The sequence below is a fragment of the Pogona vitticeps genome, chromosome 9, assembly GCF_051106095.1.
Source record: "Pogona vitticeps strain Pit_001003342236 chromosome 9, PviZW2.1, whole genome shotgun sequence".
Taxonomy (NCBI): Eukaryota; Metazoa; Chordata; class Lepidosauria; order Squamata; family Agamidae; genus Pogona; species Pogona vitticeps.
Window position 1 is genome coordinate 27,808,374 of NC_135791.1, and position 21,009 is coordinate 27,829,382.

Below are 21,009 nucleotides of genomic sequence, written 5' to 3' on the forward strand. Positions count from 1 at the left end.
GTCCAAAGGAAAGGTCCCTTCCCCACGTGACCGGCAGCGGCCCAACCGCCGCTTCTGGAGGCCACGTTCTCGCGAGGCTTGGCGAGATTTCTCTCTCGGAGCGCAGCCGAGGAAGGAGGAGGAGGAGGAGGGGGCGCGTGAGGGGAGCGGGTCTCGCGCGCTGGCCGGTTCGCGGTTGGTCTTCCCGTCTCTCGTCCCCGCCCGGAGCCCGGTAAGTAAGGCCTCCTCCCCCCTCTCGGGGCTTCAGCTGCCCCTCTCCTCGTCCTCCGGGGCCTGGCCGAGAGCCTCGCGGGCCCTCCTGCCGCCTCTCCGCTTCCCTTCCCTTCCCCCGCCGGTGGAGAGAGAGAGGGAGGGAGGGAGGGAGGCCTGGGCGCCCCGGCACGAAGCCTTCCTTCCGCCTTCCGGGCCGAGGAAGGGCCTGGCTCGCGTTTAAAGCAGGCGAAGCGACGGAGGAGCCCCGAGGCCCTGGGGACCCTCCCTCCCGGCCTGCCCGCGCCTCTTCCTCCTCCTCCTCCTCCTCAGCGCCCCCGGCCCGCCGGTGTCCCGATCGGCCGCAGGGCCTCGAGGCGCTTTGTCGGTTTTATCTGCCCGCCTTTTTCTCCTCGGAAAGGACCCGGGCAGGGAAAGGCCTGAAAGGGCGACCTGTCGAGCCAGGAACCAAGCCCGGGGTCAGGAGGGGCCCTGGCGATCTTGATGGGTCTGCCCTCGTGGAGCCTCCTGTCAAACGTGGCCTCCCCTCCCCTCCTCCTGTGGGATGACGAGGATGATGATAAGGGGCCGTGGGGGGGTGGGGGAGAGGGTTGAGAGAGGCTGCTCAGGACGCTCTTTCTGCCCCTGCCCTCCTTTCAGACCCGTCTCTCTCAGGTCCCCTTAGCGGAGGTTTCGGGAAGGAACTCTGCTCGGCGGCGGTGGTTCTGGGGCTTATCCTGAGGAAGCTGGAGCTGCCCCCTTGCGTGGGGCTGGCTGGCGGGCCAAGAGAGCCAGAGGGGGAAGCCGGTGGGTCCCCCCTGCGAGGCATGTTCAGTAATTTGCATCTTGCACCTGCTCTAATTCTGCAGATGCCTTCATAGCAGAATGCCTTTCGCCTCCACAGCCACTGGGAAAGTGACCGTTTCCAGCGTATCTGCTCTTCCTTGGAAGCCCAGCAAATTCTCTGCTTCTCCTCTTCTAGAAGTACATCAGTACAGAGGCTGGAGAAACGTCACAGCTAGGTGTCGTATCTTGCAGATGAGAAGGCTGCCTGTGGATCTGGGTGGCTCCAGAGTTTTATTTTTGTTTGTTTGTTTTGTGTCTGGTGGCTTTTTGGCTTGGCTTGGTGTTGTTTTTTTCCCCCCCCCTTCTCTTTCCAACTCATCAGAGAGAAGTTTCGACTTGACCTGTGAAAGCGGTCAATGGCATCCTTGATTGTTTCCTCATAAATGATGTGCTGTGGTTAGACAGCAGTGTGATAGCATTTTTAAAAATAACGAGTGTTCCTCCAGCAGAGTGGCCTCACTGTGACAGGAATCTTGTCCAAGATCCCAAGCCCCAAAGTTTACACCATGTGCCGTTTGATGTTTCTGCTTGTGGGTTTTCTAACAGGGTACTTTGCTTTTCTTCAGGAGAGGAGAGCGTTGCCAGAATGTCTGACAGCGAGGACAGTAATTTCTCTGAAGAAGAGAGTGAACGCAGCAGCGAGGCAGAGGAGGCAGAAGAGAATGAGGTGAGGCCATGGGAAGGAAGGGGGAAGCAGAAGATGCAGGGGAGCAGAGAGAGAACCTGTTTTCAGGATGGAATGGCTTGAGGCGGAGAGAGGGATTACTTGAGTGGTTCATCTGGTTTATCTTCCTGTGTTCAACTTTTAAGACTTACACATGGCTTACAAACACTTTTCAGTTATTTACGCTCTCAGCAAAGACAGACTTTATTACACTTGCCTGATGTAGCCTTCCAAGGATTGTAGGGGAACCAGGATCCCGCAGAGACCTAGAACTCTTCTGAGCGCAGGGGCTAGAAACTCGGGCTTGTAAGTTGTGTTCCTGATTTCCATGTCACTCCGCTGTTCCATATCTCACATGACATGTGGAAGCACGGACATGCAGAGACTGCTTTTTCTGGGCTTCAGATTTTGAGTCAAAACTTCTCCCTTAATAAACACTCAGGCAGAAGAGCGTGCCAGTGTTGTAGGCAGTGAGAAAGAAGAAGTGGAGGAAGAAGAAGAGGAGGAGGAAGAGGAGGAATATGATGAAGAGGAGGAAGAGGATGATGATCGGCCCGCCAAAAAACCCAGACACGGGGGCTTTATCTTGGACGAAGCCGGTAAAAGGCTCCCCCACCTCCAGTGTGTTTAAGGCTGCATTGAGAGACAACGTCTGGTCTGCCAGGGCTGGCTCTTACTTTGCCTTGCCCTCTCCCCCACTTTTTCTTTTCTGCAGATGTGGATGATGAGTATGAAGATGAAGATCAGTGGGAGGATGGCGCTGAGGACATCCTGGAGAAAGGTAAGACCAGTTCTTCCTGGCCAGTATCTGGCATGTAGTCACTCTGGATGCTTCAGCAATACAAATAAGAACCTGAAAGTTTCAGAGTCCCACAGAATTCTTCAGCAGAGCATTTCCTTTAACAAGGAGGACAGGCAGTTCTCAACCCCTTGCTATTCTCAGACACCCATCTAAAGAAGTCAGAGAAACTCCATCCTTAGAACCACCTGCTCATTCTTGGAATGCACCTATTTGTGGGCTGTGTCTCCTTATTTCTAAGTTAGGGAGTCTTTAAGTTGGAAGCCTTTTGAAGCTGGCTGCAATTTCGAAAGCATTTTTGCTTTTCTGTCAGTGCTGGTATTCCTTGTTTTCTTTTTCGAATAAAAAGGATAGAGATGATGGGAACCTCAGTTTTCTTAAACAGATCAACGTTGCCTATAACAGCTGTGGATGGTGACAGGTTACAAAAGAGATTTCCCAAGGACCTCCTTACTCTGGTGGCACCTGAAGGGAGAGAAAGAGAGAAACAGGCTGCACTTTTTTTACAGCCAACACACACACACACACACCCCTCTACCTCCCAGGTCCTGAAGTTTGGCCCGAGGCTGCCCCCCCTTCTCTCGCAAGTGCCCCCCTCCTCCTGGCCTGGTGGCTCCTCTTTTGAGTCTTTGTGCATTTCATTCGCTTCTGCTTGGTTTGTGCCACAACTTAATTTTGTTCCTTCCGCTTTTCTGTTCCACATTCACCCCCACCTTGTGGTTGGTTTTGATGATATTATTTGGCTCATATTTGACTCTCCGCCCTCCCACCACCACCACCAACCTCTCCATGAGCAGAAGAAATTGAAGGTAAGACTGGTTTTTGTGTTTCTCCTCTCCATTCCAACGCCCGTCCTCTTCACCAGCGGCTTTCCTTTCTTTGCTTCTTTTCTGCAGAGCAGGGAGGGAGGGGAAGGGCCTGTGGCTAGAAGAGATTGCTCTCCCCTGGTTTGCGTGAAGCAGGATTCCCCCCCCCCCACCGGCTGCCGTCCATCAACACTGTGGCCTTCTGATAAGGAAAAGGGCCTTGTGCAACCAACCACCTTGCAGTGGGCCCTGGCATTACAGCCCTTGCCCCTCGGATCCCATTCAGACAAGGCTTAGCAAGGTGCGCTTTCCAGGAGATGGATCCTCAGCATGGCTGCCTCTGCCCCACACCAGATCTGACTGCCCAACCTCTCTCAGAGGAAAAGCACAAGCACTGAATATGGGAGATCATTTCTCTGGAAACTGCAGGAGGGGGTGGCGTGCCCTCTGCTGGTATCCTGTGCTCTGTGTCCTTGAGACCTTTGTTTGTCTCTGCGAAGGGCATCTCCATTTCAGGTTGAAGCCAGTGGCCTTTAGCGTAAGCTAAAGCAGGTCTCGCCCAGGGGTGGTGTTCTTTTCAGTGGCAGCCACGAAGTGTCAGCAGGATGGATGACGCAGCCATGGCTGCTGATAGCTTTTCCTTGCACAGCAAGAGCTGTTCTAGAATCGTGGTTGCAGCTTTCTGTCTCTCGTTTTCTTTCTTGCCTTTCCTCTTGTTTCCTCTTTTCCTTTGGTCTCTATTAGCAAGTGGAGGTAAGTTGTCAGAGAGCGGTGGACAGTCCCACATTGCAAACCCTTCAGGACCTCCGGACTTTTCTCTCCGGACTCCACCACACAGAGATCTACACTGCCCGTCCGCTCTCTGTTCTGTCTCTGCCTTTCTCCTCCTGGAGTTTAGCAACCTCTCTTTTCTTCTCCTAGCCTCCAACATTGACAATGTGGTTCTGGATGAGGATCGCTCTGGGGCACGGAGGCTGCAGAACCTCTGGAGGTAAAGGGTTGTGATCCACCCCCCAATTGGGGAGAATTTGCTGTCTCTAGAGGGAGTGTGACAAGATGTGCTCTCAACAGGGAAAGCTGAAAGGGCCCTTCCCCCCCCCTCAGCTGTGCATTTATGGTCTTACGAGAATGAAGATTGGTTGGGGGGGGTTTACAGATTTCCTGCATCAGGTTGCTCCCACCTCCCTGGTCTCCAGAGAGATTGAGTGAGATGGGTAGCAAGGGTGGGTGAATGTCAAGTTCCCAGGTGCTGCATTTTGCTCCCCGTCATTGGCTAAACAAGGACTGGGTGTTCATCACCAGCCCTCATGGAGCACCTCACATGTGGCCGGCAACTGTTGGAACGCACAGGCGACCTTCTCTGGGTGTCGTGGGTTGAAAGGGAGGTGGGTTGAAAGGCTGCTTCCCTGCCTTCTCTCCCTGGTTCCGTCTTCTGGGCCAGAACAAGCACAGATTCCTTTGGTCTCTCGGGGGCCTTCCCGTGGCCCTCACCGCTCTTTCTTCCCTCGTCTTCCACAGGGACCAGCGAGAGGAGGAGCTGGGCGAGTACTACATGAAGAAATACGCCAAGTCCTCCGTGGGCGAGACGTGAGTGCATAGCCTGTGCCCTGCAAGGGCCTCAACTCTGACCCTCCTTAACCTGACCCTCCAGCACATACCTTCGGGGCCTTGTCCTTCCTCTGGGCAACCGTGTCTTTTCCCCTTCGTGTTTCCGCAGGGTGTACGGTGGTTCTGACGAGCTCTCTGACGACATTACGCAGCAGCAGCTTCTGCCTGGAGTCAAGTAAGGCCTTTTGAGTCATGCATTATTGCCAGCATGAGGGAAGAAGCAATGTGTAGGGGAGGGCGGTGCCAGAGCAGGAGAGCAGCTGAGCGGCCTCCTGCAAGGAACAGGTTGCTTGTGCTTGGCGGTTAATAGCCTGACTGTGTGGTGTTTTATCCTCTTGCTATCCAGGGATCCCAACCTCTGGACTGTGAAGTGCAAGGTGAGGCCTGCATCAACACCACCAAGCCTGAACCTCAGCTGGGCTTTTATTGGCCGGCTTGCCTGAGCCTTGTGGCCACTGGGCCACCTTGCAGCATCGCCTTCCATTCCAACCTTTCTCTCCCTCCCTCCCTTTTCTCCCACCTCCCTGGTCTCCAGATTGGAGAGGAACGGGCCACAGCCATCGCACTGATGAGGAAGTTCATTGCGTACCAGTTTACCGACACAGTAAGTGGGTGGGAGGCTTTGGAGAGAGGAAAACTTCAGATGCACCAGCTCTTCTTTGATTTTGGGGTTGGCTTGGCGGTCTCGTTTTCCCCACATGTGGGGTTTGGACAAAGAGGCATTTCTTCACGTGGCAGCAGGGGTGAAAAAGGAGACTCGGCTGGAGCCCTAAGCATCCTTTGCGGTTGTCGGTTCTCCATCACTCCAAGCGTGGCCGGCGGGGAGCCTCTGACGACCTTGGGGAGGGAAGTAAAAGCTGGCGCGGCATGGACAGAGTGACCGCACAGCGCTTCTCCTCTTGCGGCGCGTGCCCCCCCTTTTCTCTCTGCAGCCCTTGCAGATCAAGTCGGTGGTTGCCCCCGAGCACGTGAAGGGCTACATCTACGTGGAGGCTTACAAGCAGACCCACGTCAAGCAAGCCATCGAGGGGGTCGGCAACCTCCGGATGGGCTACTGGAACCAGCAGATGGTGCCCATCAAGGAGATGACAGACGTCCTGAAGGTGGTGAAGGAGGTGACCAACCTGAAGCCTAAGTCATGGGTCCGGCTCAAGAGGGGCATCTACAAGGATGACATTGCTCAGGTGAGCCCTCCTGAAGGGCACCTGGGTGGAGCAGAGCGATCTGGCTTGTACCAGCCCAACAGAAATCCTGAGAAAGTTTTTGAAGATCCTGGGCCTTTAGAAGTGGAGAACCAAGTGCATTGATTGACCTGAATTGTGTCCTCTCTTATATGTTGGATGCAGCAAAAACAAAAAAACCCAAAAAAAAACCCGTCGGGGGCTGTTTGTTCTCCTCTCCTTCTTTTAGGTGGATTATGTGGAGCCGAGCCAGAATCAGATCTCCCTGAAGATGATTCCACGCATTGATTTTGACCGCATCAAAGCACGCATGAGTTTGGTACGTTCCTGGCCTAGGATAAGGGGCAGGGGAGGCTGTTCTCCTGATTATTTCACTGGGCCTCCCTTTGGCCTTCCTGGTGAGTCCTGGCAACTGCTCCAGGCTGTGAGGGTCTCTTGGCGGAAGAGGTATCCTCGTTTAACTCTTCACAGAATTAAACTAGGAAATAGTGGCATTTAGGAGCTGGTGTTCTGTTGGCTTTCTTTCGTAATGAGGTTTCACTGGTGCTTTGGAAACAGGTGTCTCATTTTAACCTCCTCCTCTGCAAAAAGAGCTGTTCTGTTCATCACCGGTTCTGGAAGGTGCGGCACAGGCACTACTGCCAGCACCACAGCCCCCCCCCCCCCGCCCGCCCGGTCCTGACCCCTGCGTTGACTTTGCTGGTTCTCTGCTTCCGTTGCAGAAAGACTGGTTTGCCAAAAGGAAGAAGTTCAAACGTCCCCCGCAGCGTCTCTTTGATGCAGAGAAGATCCGGTGAGTGGCTTGAACTGCGGGCATGGGGTGGGGGCCATTCCAGGGCACAGCTTGGAAGAGCCACCGTGAAGGCTAATTCTCTCAGAATCTTCTGACCACTCTTGCTGGCGGTTGTCCTGACTGAAATGCCGGGAGTTGGAAAAGAGTCCAGAAATAATTTCTTCTACGTTCTGGTCCCGCTTGAGGAACACGGGGGGGCCAGAACACAAGAGAGATTATTTCTGGACTCTTTTCCAAAAAAAAAAAAAAAACAATCCAGGAGAGGGGTGCCAGCCGAGCCCCGGACGTGGCAGGCTGTGCAAGGCTGGGGCGACGCCTCCTGCCTGACATGCTTTCCTCCTCCTGCCCCTTTCTTTCTTTCTTCCTTTCCGTGCCAGGTCGTTGGGCGGTGATGTGGCCTCTGATGGCGATTTCCTCATCTTTGAGGGGAACCGATACAGCCGGAAGGGGTTCCTCTTCAAGAGCTTTGCGATGTCAGCTGTGGTGAGGATTAGGACCTCTGTGGCACACAAGGATGGGGCTTGGGGGGCTTTTAGATTAATGTCCTTCCATCCCAGAGCGGGCTAAAGGGCAGCCCTCCAGGCAACAATGGATGTAGCCCCTCCCCTTGGGCTCTGCTGGCTGTGGCCCTTGGAAATTACAGTCCACTGAGGTCCCAAGGAGGGTCCCCACCCTCTGTTGTAAAAGAAATGCCCACAGGCTGGGAACGCGGAAGCCCCAGGAAGGGGCCTTAAGCCTGGCGAGATCATGGGTCCATTTGGCCCTTCAGTGGGTGGCCAGGGGCCTTCTCCTGCCGTCCGAGGCCAGGTCCTTTCAACCGAAGGCTCTGCCTCTCGGTCGTGTGCAGGCAGATATTGTACTCTGTGCAAGCTCTGGGCTGCGCTGAGTTGTCGTAGGGGGGCCTCATGGTTCCCTCCAGCGCTGCAGCGTTCTTGATAAACGACTCAGAAATGGAGCCGCTCCCAGAGCTTGAAGGCTTGAACTGAGAAGCTGCTTGAGAACAGTTTAGGCTCTGTCTGTCTGGGAGGAACCGGCTCTGGTTTTCTAACCCTTCCATCTGATCATTTTCCTTCCTCCCCCTCCCCCCAATGCCGGATGTATTTCTGGGCATCAGATCACAGAAGGAGTGAAGCCCACCCTGTCTGAGCTGGAGAAATTTGAAGACCAGCCTGAAGGCATCGACCTGGAGGTGGTGACAGAAAGCACAGGTGGGGAATTGGGGCCCTTCTTGCCCACATGGCCTTTGGCTTGTACCACTTGCTTCTCCAGAGCAAGAAGGTGGGGGCTTAGCCGTGCCCAGGTGGTTCTTTGGCCCCCTCTGAAAACCATGCTGTTTTCACTGGGCAAACATGTAAAGCCTTGTCCTCTCTTGGAGGAGCCGGGAGGGCCGGCTGTGCTCCTGCCTCTGGAAAGAAGGGCTCGGGTGCCGCCGGCAGCGGCTCAGTGCCCCTTCCCTTCCATTGCTTCTGGCCGCTTTAGGGAAGGAACGGGAGCACAACTTCCAGCCCGGTGACAATGTGGAGGTATGCGAAGGGGAGCTGATCAACCTCCAGGGTAAGATCCTGAGCGTGGACGGCAACAAGATCACCATCATGCCGAAGCACGAAGATCTCAAGGTAGGGGCTCCTGGGCATCCTGCTGGCAGCCTGGCCGGGGAGGTGAACCAATGGATGGCTTGCTCACAAAGGGGCCTCTGACCACAAATGGAGACTGCGCTTTGACTCCCACTGGCAGGGTGTGGAGATCCTTGGGTGGCCACGGAGACACACCCACAGAGCAGCAGGCTGCCTGGGGCTGTAAGCCAGGAGGGCCCCATCCTGCTCCTTGGAGTCAGCCCTCTCTCTCTCATGAGCACAAGAGGGTGGGTGGCGCTGCTCTCCCGTCCCGTAGGCACAGGTGCCTGATGGGGCCACAGAGTGATTGGAAGGTGGGACGGGAGGTCTGCCAAGATCCAGCTTCAGAGCGCTCTCTCGTTCTTCTAGCCTCCTTTGAGCCACTTGCTGCATCAGGGGATGCTCTCCCCTCTCTGAAATCTTTCTGTGTGTTTGTGAAGGTCCACAGTTGAGCCCAGGAAGCCTTTCACTAGCCAGCCATGTGCAGCGCTCAACCCCAGGCGGGTGAAAGAATCCACTTCCATAAAGCAGATCACCTTCTTCTTCTTTGCAGAAGAAGAGACAGGTGGCTCTCCTTGGTGCCTAGAGCGCCTCCTGCTGGAGCTGACCCAGCCCCCTAAGCCCTGAAGCCTGCGTCTGATGGAGACGTGGTTCCTGGCAGGCCGATGAATGAGTGATGCTCCCGCTGTGTGTCCTCTTTCATGGTCAGCCAGTGGCTTTCTGAGATCTCAGGGGGCAGGCGGGGGGGGGGAAGGGTCTCTCCCATTCTCCCTGCCCTCCTTCCCTCCCCCGGTTGCCCCAGATCTTTAGGTGGTCTTGGAGGTGCTGAGACCAAACCAGGGCCCTGCCTTTGGATCCTTCAGGAGCTCTGCCGTTGAGAGGGGCCACCCCTGTTCCTCCTTTTCCTTTCCGAAAGGAGAGCCCGCCTGGGGACAGGAGCCAGCAGCTGCCGGAGCGGGCCCTCCTCTTCCGCCAGGCAGTAACAGGAGCCTTCTTGTGAGCTTCCTCTCCTCTTCCTCTTTTCCCTTGTTCCCTTTTTCTCCAGGACATGCTGGAGTTCCCAGCCCAAGAGTTGCGCAAATACTTCAAAATGGGGGACCATGTGAAGGTGATCGCGGGGCGCTTTGAGGGCGACACAGGACTAATTGTACGCGTGGAGGAAAACTTTGTCATCCTCTTTTCGGACCTCACAATGCATGAGGTGAGTGACAGGATGATACAGAAAAGGGGCGGGGCTCTGGTGGCTCACGTGGGTCTTCCTGGGCCACAGACATTTCAGAACTAGCTCTTAAGTCATTTGGAAGCTTGGTTCAGTTCTTGGTGAATCAGAAAACTTGGCTCGCATTTTGCAGCTAAGGACCAGAAGTCCTGGGAATGTCTTTCCCAGGAGGAAGGGCAGCAGAACCATCCGGGTAGGTGGAGGTGTGGCATTTTCAGTGTATTTCCTGAAGAGAGGAGCCAAGGCTTTGTAGCCTTTATTGGAGCTCCAGAACCCACGGCCGGTGCCAGGGAGTCCCTAAGAAGGACTAGGGCTAGGGCTGGCCGGGTCGGCCCTTCAGCCTGTCCTTGTGGCCCAGGTGTTATTTGACCAGCTCTGGCCTGTGAATGGTGTTTAGGGCCGTGTCCGCTGTTTTTGTGTATAGGTGCACACACGCCCCATCCCAAAAAAGCACACCTGCACCAAAGATACAACGTTCCCTCTAAGCTGCACATGCGCACAGAGCGACATCGAGACTGCCCACCAGCAGCCAGTTTGTTTACTTCCGCTTTCAGATGAAACCCCGCCCTCCCCCCAGAGCATGCCTGGGGCAAGGCGCCCGTGCAGCCGGGTGGGAAACGACAGGGAATGTTGGTTACCTCTTTTGCTGACTGGGCTCAGTTGACTCTTTGGTCTGTTTTGCAAGTCAGGAGCCAGGAGGAGGTGTGCCGCCCTCTCCTCTCAGAAACAGAAAATGCTTCTCTGAAATCTGAGACCTAAGCAAGCTTTGGAGGCAGGCTGTCAAAATGTGTTTTCACAGCCGTGAGGGAGGGCTAGAAACAGGCTTTTAAAACCCATGACTCAGAGCTGAATCTCTTTCCCTCGGTGGAATTGTTGTGTATATGTTGGCCTGGTTCTTATTAAGATGCTTGTTTATCCCTTTCAGCACTTTGAGGGTAAGCTGTGCTGCTCTGGCATCATATGTATCGGTGTGCTTCTTTTAAGAGTGTTTCTGTCCAATGTCCCACAGATCTGGATCCCCTCCTAGTGCTGTGTCCCCCCGTCCCGTTCCCCCCCCCCGTGCTGCACATCCAAGTATTTGGCGCGGGAATATTCTGTGATGCTGTAAGACTGGTTTCCAGCCCTGGGTAATCCCAGTGTTCTTGGACTGCAGTTCCTAGAATCAATCCTTTGCCGCCAGCTGTGCCAGCCAGAGTTTCTGGGAGCTGCAGCCCAAGGACACCTTCGTGCAGTTTGTTCTGTCAAAGCCAATTGCCTTCTTTGAGGCTGTAAAGATTGGAAACAGAAAATGTCCGCGTTGGTGCTGCTGCCACTGAATGTCAAAGGAGCTTAGTGACTGGTCCTTCCTCTATTTTATTTGTTTATTTAGACGTTCCTAATGCAAAAAGTAAAAGTACGTTTTCAAAGTTGGACCCCACCCCCCTCTCCTGCAGCTCAAAGTCCTCCCTCGAGACCTTCAGCTCTGCTCGGAGACGGCCTCTGGAGTGGATGTGGGTGGCCAGCATGAGTGGGGAGAATTGGTGCAGCTGGATCCCCAGACCATCGGGGTGATCGTTCGGCTGGAGCGGGAGACTTTCCAGGTGGGTGTGGGCGCTGCCTTGGCTGGGAGGATTTGTGCAGGGCGGGAAGAGGTTGCACCCCTCCCTGACGCTCTGTGGCTGATGCCTTGGCATGCCTGACATCATCAACGAGGGAGGGGGCACTATGGCACTTTCCAGGCAGACCATTGTATTAATAAAGGACACAGTAGAAGTGTTCATTTGGGATATCTGAACAGTTGCACACGAGAGAATCTGCAGTCTGGGTCATGCTGGTTGGGAAGGATAGGCTCTGTAGTCCAACTGAGCGAAGGGCACCAGATTGGGGAAGGCTGCAGCTGAGTTCTGCCTTAACTGTTAAGGGATTCCGAGAGCACATCTTGGCTTTGTGCTTGAGAAACACTTTGGTGGACTGGAGGATTCCAGGAGGAAAATGAAGAAGACATTTTAAAAACAGTCCAAAGCAAGTTTGGCAAAAGGGATCGGTCTATTTTCAGGGACAGTGATTTGCACCTGTTTGTTTTCAGGGTCAGAACAGCTTACTTGGTGTTCAAGAAAGCATCTTAACAACCAGCTGGGCTGTTGGGGGAGGGGTGGCTCCCCAGCGACATGGCCAGAGGGCCTCCGTCTTCTGTTCTGCCCACCATGCCTGCCCTAACCCTGGCTGCTGAAATGTCCACCTGTACTGGACGAAAGGCCTAGGATTCTGGCCTAGGGACCTTTTTTTAAGGGGAGGCTCTTACACAGAACAAACCCTTTGTCTATGTAGTTTCCCTTTCAGAAGCTCAAGGGTGGAGTCCTCGGGGACTGAGCTCACGTGGCTGGGTGTCCGACGGCAGAAGGAATTGGTGGCCAGAGGGGGGAAGGGAGGGGTGCCGGTGGAAATTCGTTTGCTTCTCCAGGGAGGGTGTGGGGCCTTGACCCAGGGTGGATCACCTGCGTGGCCTCCTGTTTTTACCAACTCCTCTCCTTCCGGAAACCCTGGCGAAACAGGAGGTGGCCAGAAGGCGCTTCTTCTGACTCCGCCTCAGAGTTGCTGGTGCCACTCAGCTGGATGGGCCCACACCCTCTGGATGGGCGCAGGGCCGCGTCCAGCCCTCCAGTAGCCGTGGGGCGGCTTGCCTTGCGATGTTGGGGAGAAGAGGGTCTCCAGCCGATGGTCTGTCAGAGGTTCTGCCTCGTGTGAGACTTGGCTTTTTACCTTCCCGTGGCTTCAGAAGGGAGGCTGGTGGTTCCCTTCCGAGAAAGACAGCCCCCGCAGGTCTTCCTGCGCCACCGTCTCCCTCTTCCAGCCCTTTGGCTCTGAGCCCCCTTTTCTCTCCCGCCCAGGTCCTCAACATGTACGGCAAAGTCGTGACCGTCAGGCACCAGGCTGTGAACCGGAAGAAGGACAACCGGTTTGCGGTGGCCCTGGACTCTGAGCACAACGACATTCATGTGAAGGACATCGTCAAAGTCATTGATGGGCCACATTCGGTGAGTGGGTGGTCTCGGGGGCATCGGCCTGGGGGCTTTCCAAGATTTGTGTGCAGCAGCAGCTCCAAAAGCAGCTGAAGCCCAAGGAAGCTGCCTTCCTCCTCCTGCTGAGCAGCCATCATCCTCCTTCTGATGACAGTTACATGGTTCCAGGAACACTAAACCAAATTCATATAGAACAGTGCAGCAGTTTGTTAAAAGGAAAATGACAAGCTACCATTAAAAAGATTGGAACAGTGGAATAGTTGGACATTAAAATCCTACTCTGGGTAACAGTCCTTCTCCAAACATCTGAAAGTCAGTAAGCCTCCACTGTTGAGTTTGTTCCACCTTTCAGGGCCACCGCCAGGAAGACCGCTCCTCTTGAGGGCGCTTGATCTTGCAGGGGATGGAGACTGGGGACTGTGAGGCAGGTTTCCTTCCCTACCGGCCCCTGCTTGAGGCAGCCTGGTCCTAGCCTGCTCCCTTTGTCTGCCCTCCTCCTCCAGCCACGAGGGTCAGCCCCCTTTTCTCTCCCTTACAGCCGGAGGGGCCTTTTCTTCCGGTTTTGTGCCCATGCTGTGTAGCTGGCAGGCTGAGGACACCAGGATCCTGTACCTCCTGGCCTCCCTGGGTGACTTGGGCCTCCTCTTCCTCATGCTGCTGTTCCCTCCTCCTTTCAGGGCCGTGAGGGTGAGATTCGTCACTTGTTCCGGAGCTTTGCTTTCCTGCACTGCAAGAAGCTGGTGGAAAATGGGGGCATGTTTGTGTGCAAGACCCGCCATCTGGTCCTGGCTGGGAGCTCAAAGGTAAGGGTCCGTTCTGCCAGGCTTGGCTTCTGGGGGTGCCAGAGTGGGGTGGGGGTGCCCCTGTGCCCTCCGCCACAAGGTGAACACCTCTTTGCCATTGTGTCCAGTTGGGTGGGTCTGGGCCAGAAATAGGAGAGAGACTGAAATGGCAGTGGAGCAGTGCTCAGTATGGTGGCTGGAGGAAGATAAACAGAGAAGGGAAGAGTCAGTTGAGAACTGAGTCAAAATGAAGAAGTAAGATGGCAAATAAAGACAGCAAAGATCAATCAGATGAATTTGAGCTGTATCACGTAATACCGTTTCCCCAAAAATAAGACCTAACCTGAAAATAAGCCCTAGTATGATTTTTCAGAATGCTCAATAATATAAGCCCTACCCCAAAAATAAGCCCCAGTTAAGTGAAACCCCGCTCCCCATCATTGTGCAGCAACCAGAAGATGACATGACTATATTTGAATAAATGTAGATTGTTGTACATGAAAAAATAAAACATGCCATGAAAATAAGCCCTTATGGATTTTTTGGAGCAAAAATTAAGATAAGACCCAGTCTTATTTTCGGGGAAACACGGTAGGCTATAGAATCATCTTCTGTTTCCTCCATAGTCAAAAAGAGACAAAATCATTTGACCTCAGACCCATTCTAAATTATGTTCCTAATTTGCCTTCCGAAGGACGTAATAGAAGCGCTCGGCTGTGCCCTCTCTGAAATAGAAGTGGCTCCTTCTGATCTCCTTCTTGCAGCTGCACAAGAGGAGGCAGGAGGGCCCAAGTGCTGATCATGCACTGCATGGGAAGTGGCTTCTGGCTAAAGGATTTACCCACTGCGGCCTCATCTTTTCGGTTCCCCCCCCCACCCCGCCAACCAAAGCCACTTTGAAGTTGTGCAAGGGCCTAGCAGTGCTTAAACACAGCAAGTTTTTTCCCACGGCTGCGGTGGAATCCTGGCTGCCGCCAGATAAGCCCTGTGTTTGTTTCTGTGCTTCCAGTTTCCTTCCTCCTTTTTTCCAGCCCCGGGATGTGACCAACTTCACCATTGGCGGCTTTGCCCCCATGAGTCCTCGTATCAACAGTCCCATGCATCCCAGCTCTGGAGGTGAGTTGGGTGAAGGTTGCACAGCCCAGAAACGGAATTGTGTCTGCTCTCTCCTCATTCACTGTGGGAGCCTCGTTGTAAATGGGCAGCACAGCAGCAAGCCAGAAGAAGCAGCTGTGGAAGCTGAGCAGGGTGGGAATCAAAGAGAGGAGCTGGTAGCGATGGGAAAGAATTAGCCCTTTCCAGGGGCACAGCCGACACAACGGAAGAGACCCAGCTTTCCACCCAGAGCCAAGGCACCTCCCCACCCATCCCCAGAAAAGGATCCCTGCTTCGTCTGCTGGGTAAAGTCATTTGCTGTGGGAGCAGGTCATCGCTTGCCATACTGCTTCTCCTTGGTCATGGTTGTCCCAGGAGCTGATTTTTTACACACGCACGCACGCACGCACGCACGCGCACACACGCACACACACACACACACACACACACACACACACACACACACACACACACACACACGGGCTCCATGTGAGAACGTCAGGATGCAGATGGGACAGGACTGATACACACACACACACACACACACACACACCCCAAAAAGAAAGCTCTTTCCCTCCCTGAGACCCTCTGAGTTGGAGAGAGAGAGAAAGAGAGAAGGGGCTCCGTGTGGGAACATCAGGACGCAGATGGGACAGGACTGATACCCTTGGACTTAGAGGCTGTTTGCAGCCTCTCAGGGGTCCCAGGAGAGGCTGCGGGCACGCAGGCACCATGTACCCATCCTCATCCCTTGGGTTCTTTCCAGGGCAACGCGGGGGCTTTGGCGGGGGAGGAATGAGCCGAGGCCGTGGGCGCCGAGACGACTTCATTGGGAAGACGGTGCGGATTTCTCAAGGCCCCTACAAAGGTACAGCCCTTCCCTCTCCTCTCCCCCTGGGGGGCTGCACAGGCTGCCCAGAGGTTCTCTTCCTGGTCTTTTTACCTTTTGAGCCGAGCCCCGTCCTGTGGCTCTCCTCCTGGACGCGTGGTTGCCCAGGGCATGCTTTGAGCGCTTCAGGGTGTCAAGAGTGGAAAGTCTCTTAGTTCGATTGTTTCCTTTTGGTACTGAGGTGGCTGAACTGAGGAGATGTTTCTTCCAGGCTACATTGGTGTGGTCAAGGACGCCACGGAATCCACGGCCCGAGTGGAGCTGCACTCCACCTGCCAGACCATCTCTGTGGACCGGCAGCACCTCACCACTGTGTAAGAGCCAAGAGGGCAGTGGGGCTGGGGTGGAGCTGGGGGGGGGGTAGGTGGGGGGGCAAAAGGAAGAGAGGTGGATGTTGGGGCACGGGGGGGGGGAGCTCCGGCTTCCAACGAGACCTAACCAGCTTGTTCCTTTTCTCTCCTTTGTCAGCGGTTCGAGGATGCCAGGCGACATGACGTCCACTTATGGGCAGACCCCCATGTATGGCTCCCAGACCCCCATGTATGGCTCAGGGTCCTGCACGCCCATGTACAGCTCCCAGACTCCCTTGCACGATGGTGAGTAGGAGGAGTGGCAGGAAGGGCACCTTTCTGCTGCTGACAAGAGAGCTTTGAGTGTAACGGTTTTTCAGTTCTTCACGGAACAGTTTTTCCTGACTGACTGAAAGAAAACAGCAAAACCTCGGGTGGCCTGGATGGCTAGATAGTCTGTTGGCAGCCTATGTGGGCTTCCCAGCCTGCCAGCTCCTCACCTTTCCCGACAAAGAGCAAAATCTCAATCCTTCTGCACAGTGATAGTTGAAGGAGGAGACACAGGGTGACGGAAGAGGACCAGCAGGATTTGGGCTGCTTCAGTGTGGTGTTAATGGAAAGCCAGCCCTCTTTCTTTCCTTGGTGTTAAGCCTCAGTGTGGTGGCTGTCTTTCAGGAAACCGGACCCCGCACTATGGCTCTCGAACTCCATTGCACGACGGGAGCCGGACCCCTGCACAGAGCGGAGCGTGGGACCCCAACAACCCCAACACGCCGTCCAGGTGCGTCCCTCGCAGGGGAAGGAGAAGAGGGGGCAGGTCCGGGACAAGGAGAGAGACCAGGAATCTCTCCGGGCCAGGGGTGTGACTTTCTCTCTCTCTCTCCCCTTCTCTCCCTCTCCCTCTCTGCCTCCTACACAGGGCGGATGAAGAGTTCGACTATGGTTTTGATGATGAACCCACTCCCTCACCCCAAGGCTACGGAGGAACCCCCAACCCACAGACCCCTGGCTATCCGGACCCCTCTTCCCCACAGGTCAACCCACCGTACAACCCTCAGACCCCTGGCACTCCAGCCATGTGAGTACTGTGGGGGGAGGGGACAAGACCAGGAACAGAGAGTTCATAACCTCTTTCTCTTTGGTGCCCTTACAGAAATCTTTTTTCTCCTCTAGAATCTTTTTTTTAAAATCTCTTTTAAAAAGATTTTTTTCAAAGGTCTCTTGGTTGCTCATGTCTTGAGCATATCTGGTCTGCTTGGGTTCTGAAACCTGTGCCTGGTTAACTTGTGGGTCGGAGATTGTCTCCAGGAGGAGCCTGGGAAGGAGCCTGCCTGAGGCCCTGGGAATGATGGCTAGAGCCGGCCAGACTGGACCCGGGGGGTCTGGTTTGGGAGAAGGCAGCTTCTGGTACTCCTCAAATGGCAAAAAATGGGCAAGGGCCTCCCTCAGAGGGAGATCTGATGATCTCAGAGAACATTCTCTGGCAGCCACCCTGTGCTTAGATCAGCCCGTCTGACCCTCTCTTACCGTACTTGGTCTGAGGAGCGGGTGGGTGACGGGGCTCCCGCAGATGTTCTTGCTGGCCACAAAGGACTCTCTTTTGCTGCAGGTACAACACAGACCAGTTCTCTCCGTATGCCGTTCCGTCCCCTCAGGGCTCCTACCAGCCAAGTCCCAGCCCTCAGAGTTTCCATCAAGTGGCACCCAGTCCTGTCGGCTATCAGAACACCCACTCGCCAGCCAGCTACCATCCAACACCATCGCCCATGGCGTACCAGGTGCCGTAAGATGTAGTTGAAAGTGAAACACACACCTGCGTCCCAAAGTGTGAAGTCCTGGAAAAGCTTCTCTTAACCCTCTTAAGTGCTTGTGGTTGCCCTGGAGAAGCCGTAGGCCTTTTGTGGAGTGGAGCGGGGGATGTTGGTGGCCCCGCTTGAGGATAAGGGCTTTCCTGCCAGCCATAGGTGGAAGTGTGGGAAAGGGGGTGGGATGAGTCCCATAAAGAACTTCAAAATCTCAGCCATGAGGGTGAAATCGCTGTGAGTGGGTCCGGGTGGTCTGGATAGTTTCAGAGTTAGGATAAGCAACCTGAAGGTGTTCCATTACTCAAGAACTGTAGTAAAAGAGACGTGAGGGCCAGCGTTGGAGATACCCTCGCCTTTTATACATTTTAGGGCCTTTCCCCACTGCTGCTCATTTTAAAAATCCCAAAGCAGTTCACAATCAAAACGAGTACCGTTGAGTCAGTAGCAGAGGGAATCCCTCCGCTGCAGAAAAAGGTGCCATGGTGACAGCAGAACTTTTCTGCTCTCATGTCTTTGGGATCAGACAAGATCAATCAGACAAGGGCGCGTGGGAGGGAACTCATCTTCATCGTCTAATGCTTTGCTTCCAGGAATGTATAGTTTGCTCCCAACAGCGTAAAGTGAACGTCCAACTTGGGGAGCCTCTCGGATCTCAAGGATGAGGCTGTTTCACAGTCACTGCCGCCACAGAAGAGGCGCTCTTGCCCTGAGGCATAGGGTGCAAGGTCTAGAGAGTTTCACAAGGTTTAAAGAACCTTGTCTGGGAAAAAAGAGGAATGCCTGTGGATGCAGGACCAACCACAGCAAGCCCTGGCAGCCGGTGGCATCCCCAGTCTTCCTCCCTCCCTCTCTTTCTTTCTCTCCCCAGGCTAGCCCAAGCCCCAGCCCAGTGGGCTACAGCCCTATGACCCCAGGTGCTCCTTCCCCTGGAGGCTACAATCCGCACACTCCTGGTTCTGGGATCGAGCAGAGCTCCAGCGACTGGGTCACCACTGACATCCAGGTCAAAGTGCGTGACACGTACTTGGACAGCCAAGTTGTGGGGCAGACGGGTGTCATCCGCAGTGTGACGGTAGGTGGATGGGCTGCTTCACGGGGCTTGACCAGATCGGGGGAGATGGGCATTGAGTAAGAGACTGCCTGGCAGTAAAGAAGGTGGGCAGAGGGTGGCACCAGTAAGGGCAAAGGCAGCGTGGCAGCCGAGGGCCCAGAAAACAGCCGCCCCTCCCCCACGCTGCCATCCCTTCCTAATTAGAAGTTGTTCTTGGGTGACTCCTGTCAGACACCCCCGGGCAATCCCTCAGAGCGAGGTGCAAGAGGGAGCCAGGGCAAGAAGACTTCTTCCAAGGTCTCTTCCTTCTAGAAGAAAAAAAGGCTCTACAGCTGGACTCGCCACCCCAAAACACACACACACCCCAAAACGTTCACACACATGGTGGGGTGGGGGGATAGAGAGAGCCTCTTAGTTTGCCCCAGAATGAGGCAGGCCTTGCTGAGGCCCATGTCTGCAGTGGCTCACTTTGGCTGTTCTCCCTCCCCTTCTCTCTCTCTCTCTCTCTCTCTCCACGGCCCTGGCAGGGTGGGATGTGTTCCGTCTACCTAAAGGACAGTGAGAAGGTGGTCAGCATTTCGAGTGAGCACCTGGAGCCTGTCACGCCCACCAAGAACAATAAGGTATGTGGATGGGAGGAAGGGACGAGGGTTTGTTACACCCGACAGCCCTTTCCTGTGGAAAAGCCTCACAGAATGTGAGTTTCTCTGCTCTTTTCTATGGGGCAAGGTGACACAGGAGTCCGCAGAGGCCCCACCAGCTGCTCACTTGCAAGCTTTCTCCTAAGGGTGGTGCCAGCAGTGGCACCTTGCCTTGTTGGGAGCAGGTGGGCTCCTGGCATGGAGAGGAAGGGAAATTGGGGGCCTGAAGGAGGAGGAGGAGCCAGGGATGGGGGCACTTGGGTGGGTCCCTGATGGGCTTTTTCTCAGCTTTCGGTTCAGTCAAGGTCTGATTTCTCATCTGTTTTGTTTCTCCATCCATCACTAGATTGGCAGTTATGAATTTTAATATATAGTTTTCTAAGCTACTTCAACGTTGCTGCTAATAACAAAACATTATATTGCCTATTGAAGGAAACGAGGGGGGAGGACGCTGTATGTGGTTTAGGACAACCCCCACCTGCCACAGAGCCAGGGGCCTGCTTTCTTTCCTCCAGCCTGCCTGCCAGCCAGTGAGCCAGCCAGCCACCACCCAATGATAACCTGCAGGGGAGCCTAGCTCGAACTGCCTGCGGTCTGGCCTGTGCCTCGCCTCCCACGGCTTCTCCCCACGCAGCACTCTGTGGCCGGAGCAGTTCGGACTCCAGCCCCTCGGTCACCTTGCGCTTTCCCCCGTCTTGCAGGTCAAGGTCATCTTGGGAGAGGACCGCGAGGCGACAGGTGTCCTGCTGAGCATCGACGGGGAGGATGGCATTGTCCGCATGGACTTGGAAGAACAGCTCAAGATCCTCAACCTGCGTTTCCTTGGCAAGCTGCTGGAGGCCTAGCGGGATGGAAGTTCCTTTGTGTGTTTGCGGCATGAGTGGTTCCCTGTTTTGTATTTTACCATAGTGCCTGCAGAGCCCCAAACCCATGTCCTTGTACAGACCAACTCCTGATGAAGTTTTATTTTTGTGTGTGTGTGTGTGTTTGTATGTATGTGCGCGTGTGCATCATCCATCTCTGCTTCTTTCCCCAGCCCAGAAGGTGACTTTGCCTTTTGGGAGGTATGCCAGGGGAGGGGGGACCATACCATTGTGTGTAAAGTGACCAGCAAAAGAAGACGCAGTGAGTCCAGCACACCTGTATTCCCTTCTCTCCTGTAGCACTTTATGCCCCGTGGAGCTGGTAGCTTGCTTTAATAAAAATCTTTCCATAGGCCCTGCGTGCAGTGGATGTTGTGTCTTCCTGGAAAGGTTCATCGCCCACTCCAAGACAGCGGTGAATTCTCAGGGGGCGGGATGGTATCCTCTCTGGCCCCTGAGCCCCCCCTCCCCCCCCGTCTTTGATGCCCGCTCTTTCCGAACCCGACAGCAGAAGGTGCGGGAGGCACCCCTTTGCGAGCCGCCAGCATGTCTGCAGCGCTGGTGCAAGAGAATGAGCGGGTTTCACGAAGCGGTGGCGGCGGGCGGGCGGCTCTTCGGCCTTTCTGCGACGACGAGCAAGCGAGCGCCCTTCCGGAAGGCAGCCTGCGGGGCTCCCCTCCCCTCCCCTCCCCTCCCGACCGCCCCACGAGGTCGCCCAGCCGGAGAGAGGCGGGGGCCTCGCCAGCCCTCCTACGGCGAAGGTGGCTTTTGGAAGAGCGACCGGGGCCCTCGTTGGTGGCGCGTCAGCCGTGGGCCATTCGCCGCCCAGCCGAGCCCCTTTCCCGCCCAGGAGGACCCGCCGCCGGGCGCCCCTTG

The 21,009-nt window shown here is 55.1% G+C and overlaps 1 protein-coding gene across 3 annotated transcripts; it reads left to right on the forward strand.

Moving 5' to 3' along the window:
• The first annotated feature begins 52 nt into the window (after positions 1-52).
• SUPT5H (SPT5 homolog, DSIF elongation factor subunit) lies at positions 53-20,488 on the forward strand. Of its 3 annotated transcripts, XM_072979556.2 has the most exons (31): positions 53-211; positions 1,059-1,211; positions 1,602-1,702; positions 2,142-2,298; positions 2,415-2,480; positions 3,296-3,307; positions 4,226-4,295; positions 4,823-4,891; positions 5,022-5,087; positions 5,259-5,289; positions 5,448-5,516; positions 5,845-6,096; positions 6,323-6,412; positions 6,816-6,886; positions 7,264-7,369; positions 8,001-8,094; positions 8,366-8,502; positions 9,545-9,700; positions 11,152-11,298; positions 12,586-12,732; positions 13,395-13,520; positions 14,531-14,615; positions 15,361-15,462; positions 15,695-15,797; positions 15,952-16,079; positions 16,449-16,554; positions 16,693-16,851; positions 17,383-17,551; positions 18,447-18,650; positions 19,157-19,252; positions 19,972-20,488. In XM_072979556.2, the coding sequence occupies exons 3-31, from the start codon at positions 1,622-1,624 to the stop codon at positions 20,113-20,115; spliced, it is 3,243 nt and encodes a 1,080-aa protein (XP_072835657.1). In that variant the 5' UTR covers positions 53-211; positions 1,059-1,211; positions 1,602-1,621; the 3' UTR covers positions 20,116-20,488. The 3 variants fall into 3 exon arrangements, with proteins under 3 accessions (XP_072835657.1, XP_072835659.1, XP_072835658.1); XM_072979558.2 differs by lacking the exon at positions 3,296-3,307; XM_072979557.2 differs by lacking the exon at positions 1,059-1,211.
• Positions 20,489-21,009: the final 521 nt, after the last annotated feature.

Bases quoted from the DNA above. Each gene is read 5' to 3' on its own strand.
- SUPT5H (XM_072979556.2), top strand. From the start codon at position 1,622: ATGTCTGACAGCGAGGACAGTAATTTCTCTGAAGAAGAGAGTGAACGC. The intron at 5,088-5,258 runs GTAAGGCCTTTT...CTTGCTATCCAG, and splicing joins CAGCTTCTGCCTGGAGTCAA to GGATCCCAACCTCTGGACTG. The intron at 6,413-6,815 runs GTACGTTCCTGG...CTTCCGTTGCAG, and splicing joins TCAAAGCACGCATGAGTTTG to AAAGACTGGTTTGCCAAAAG.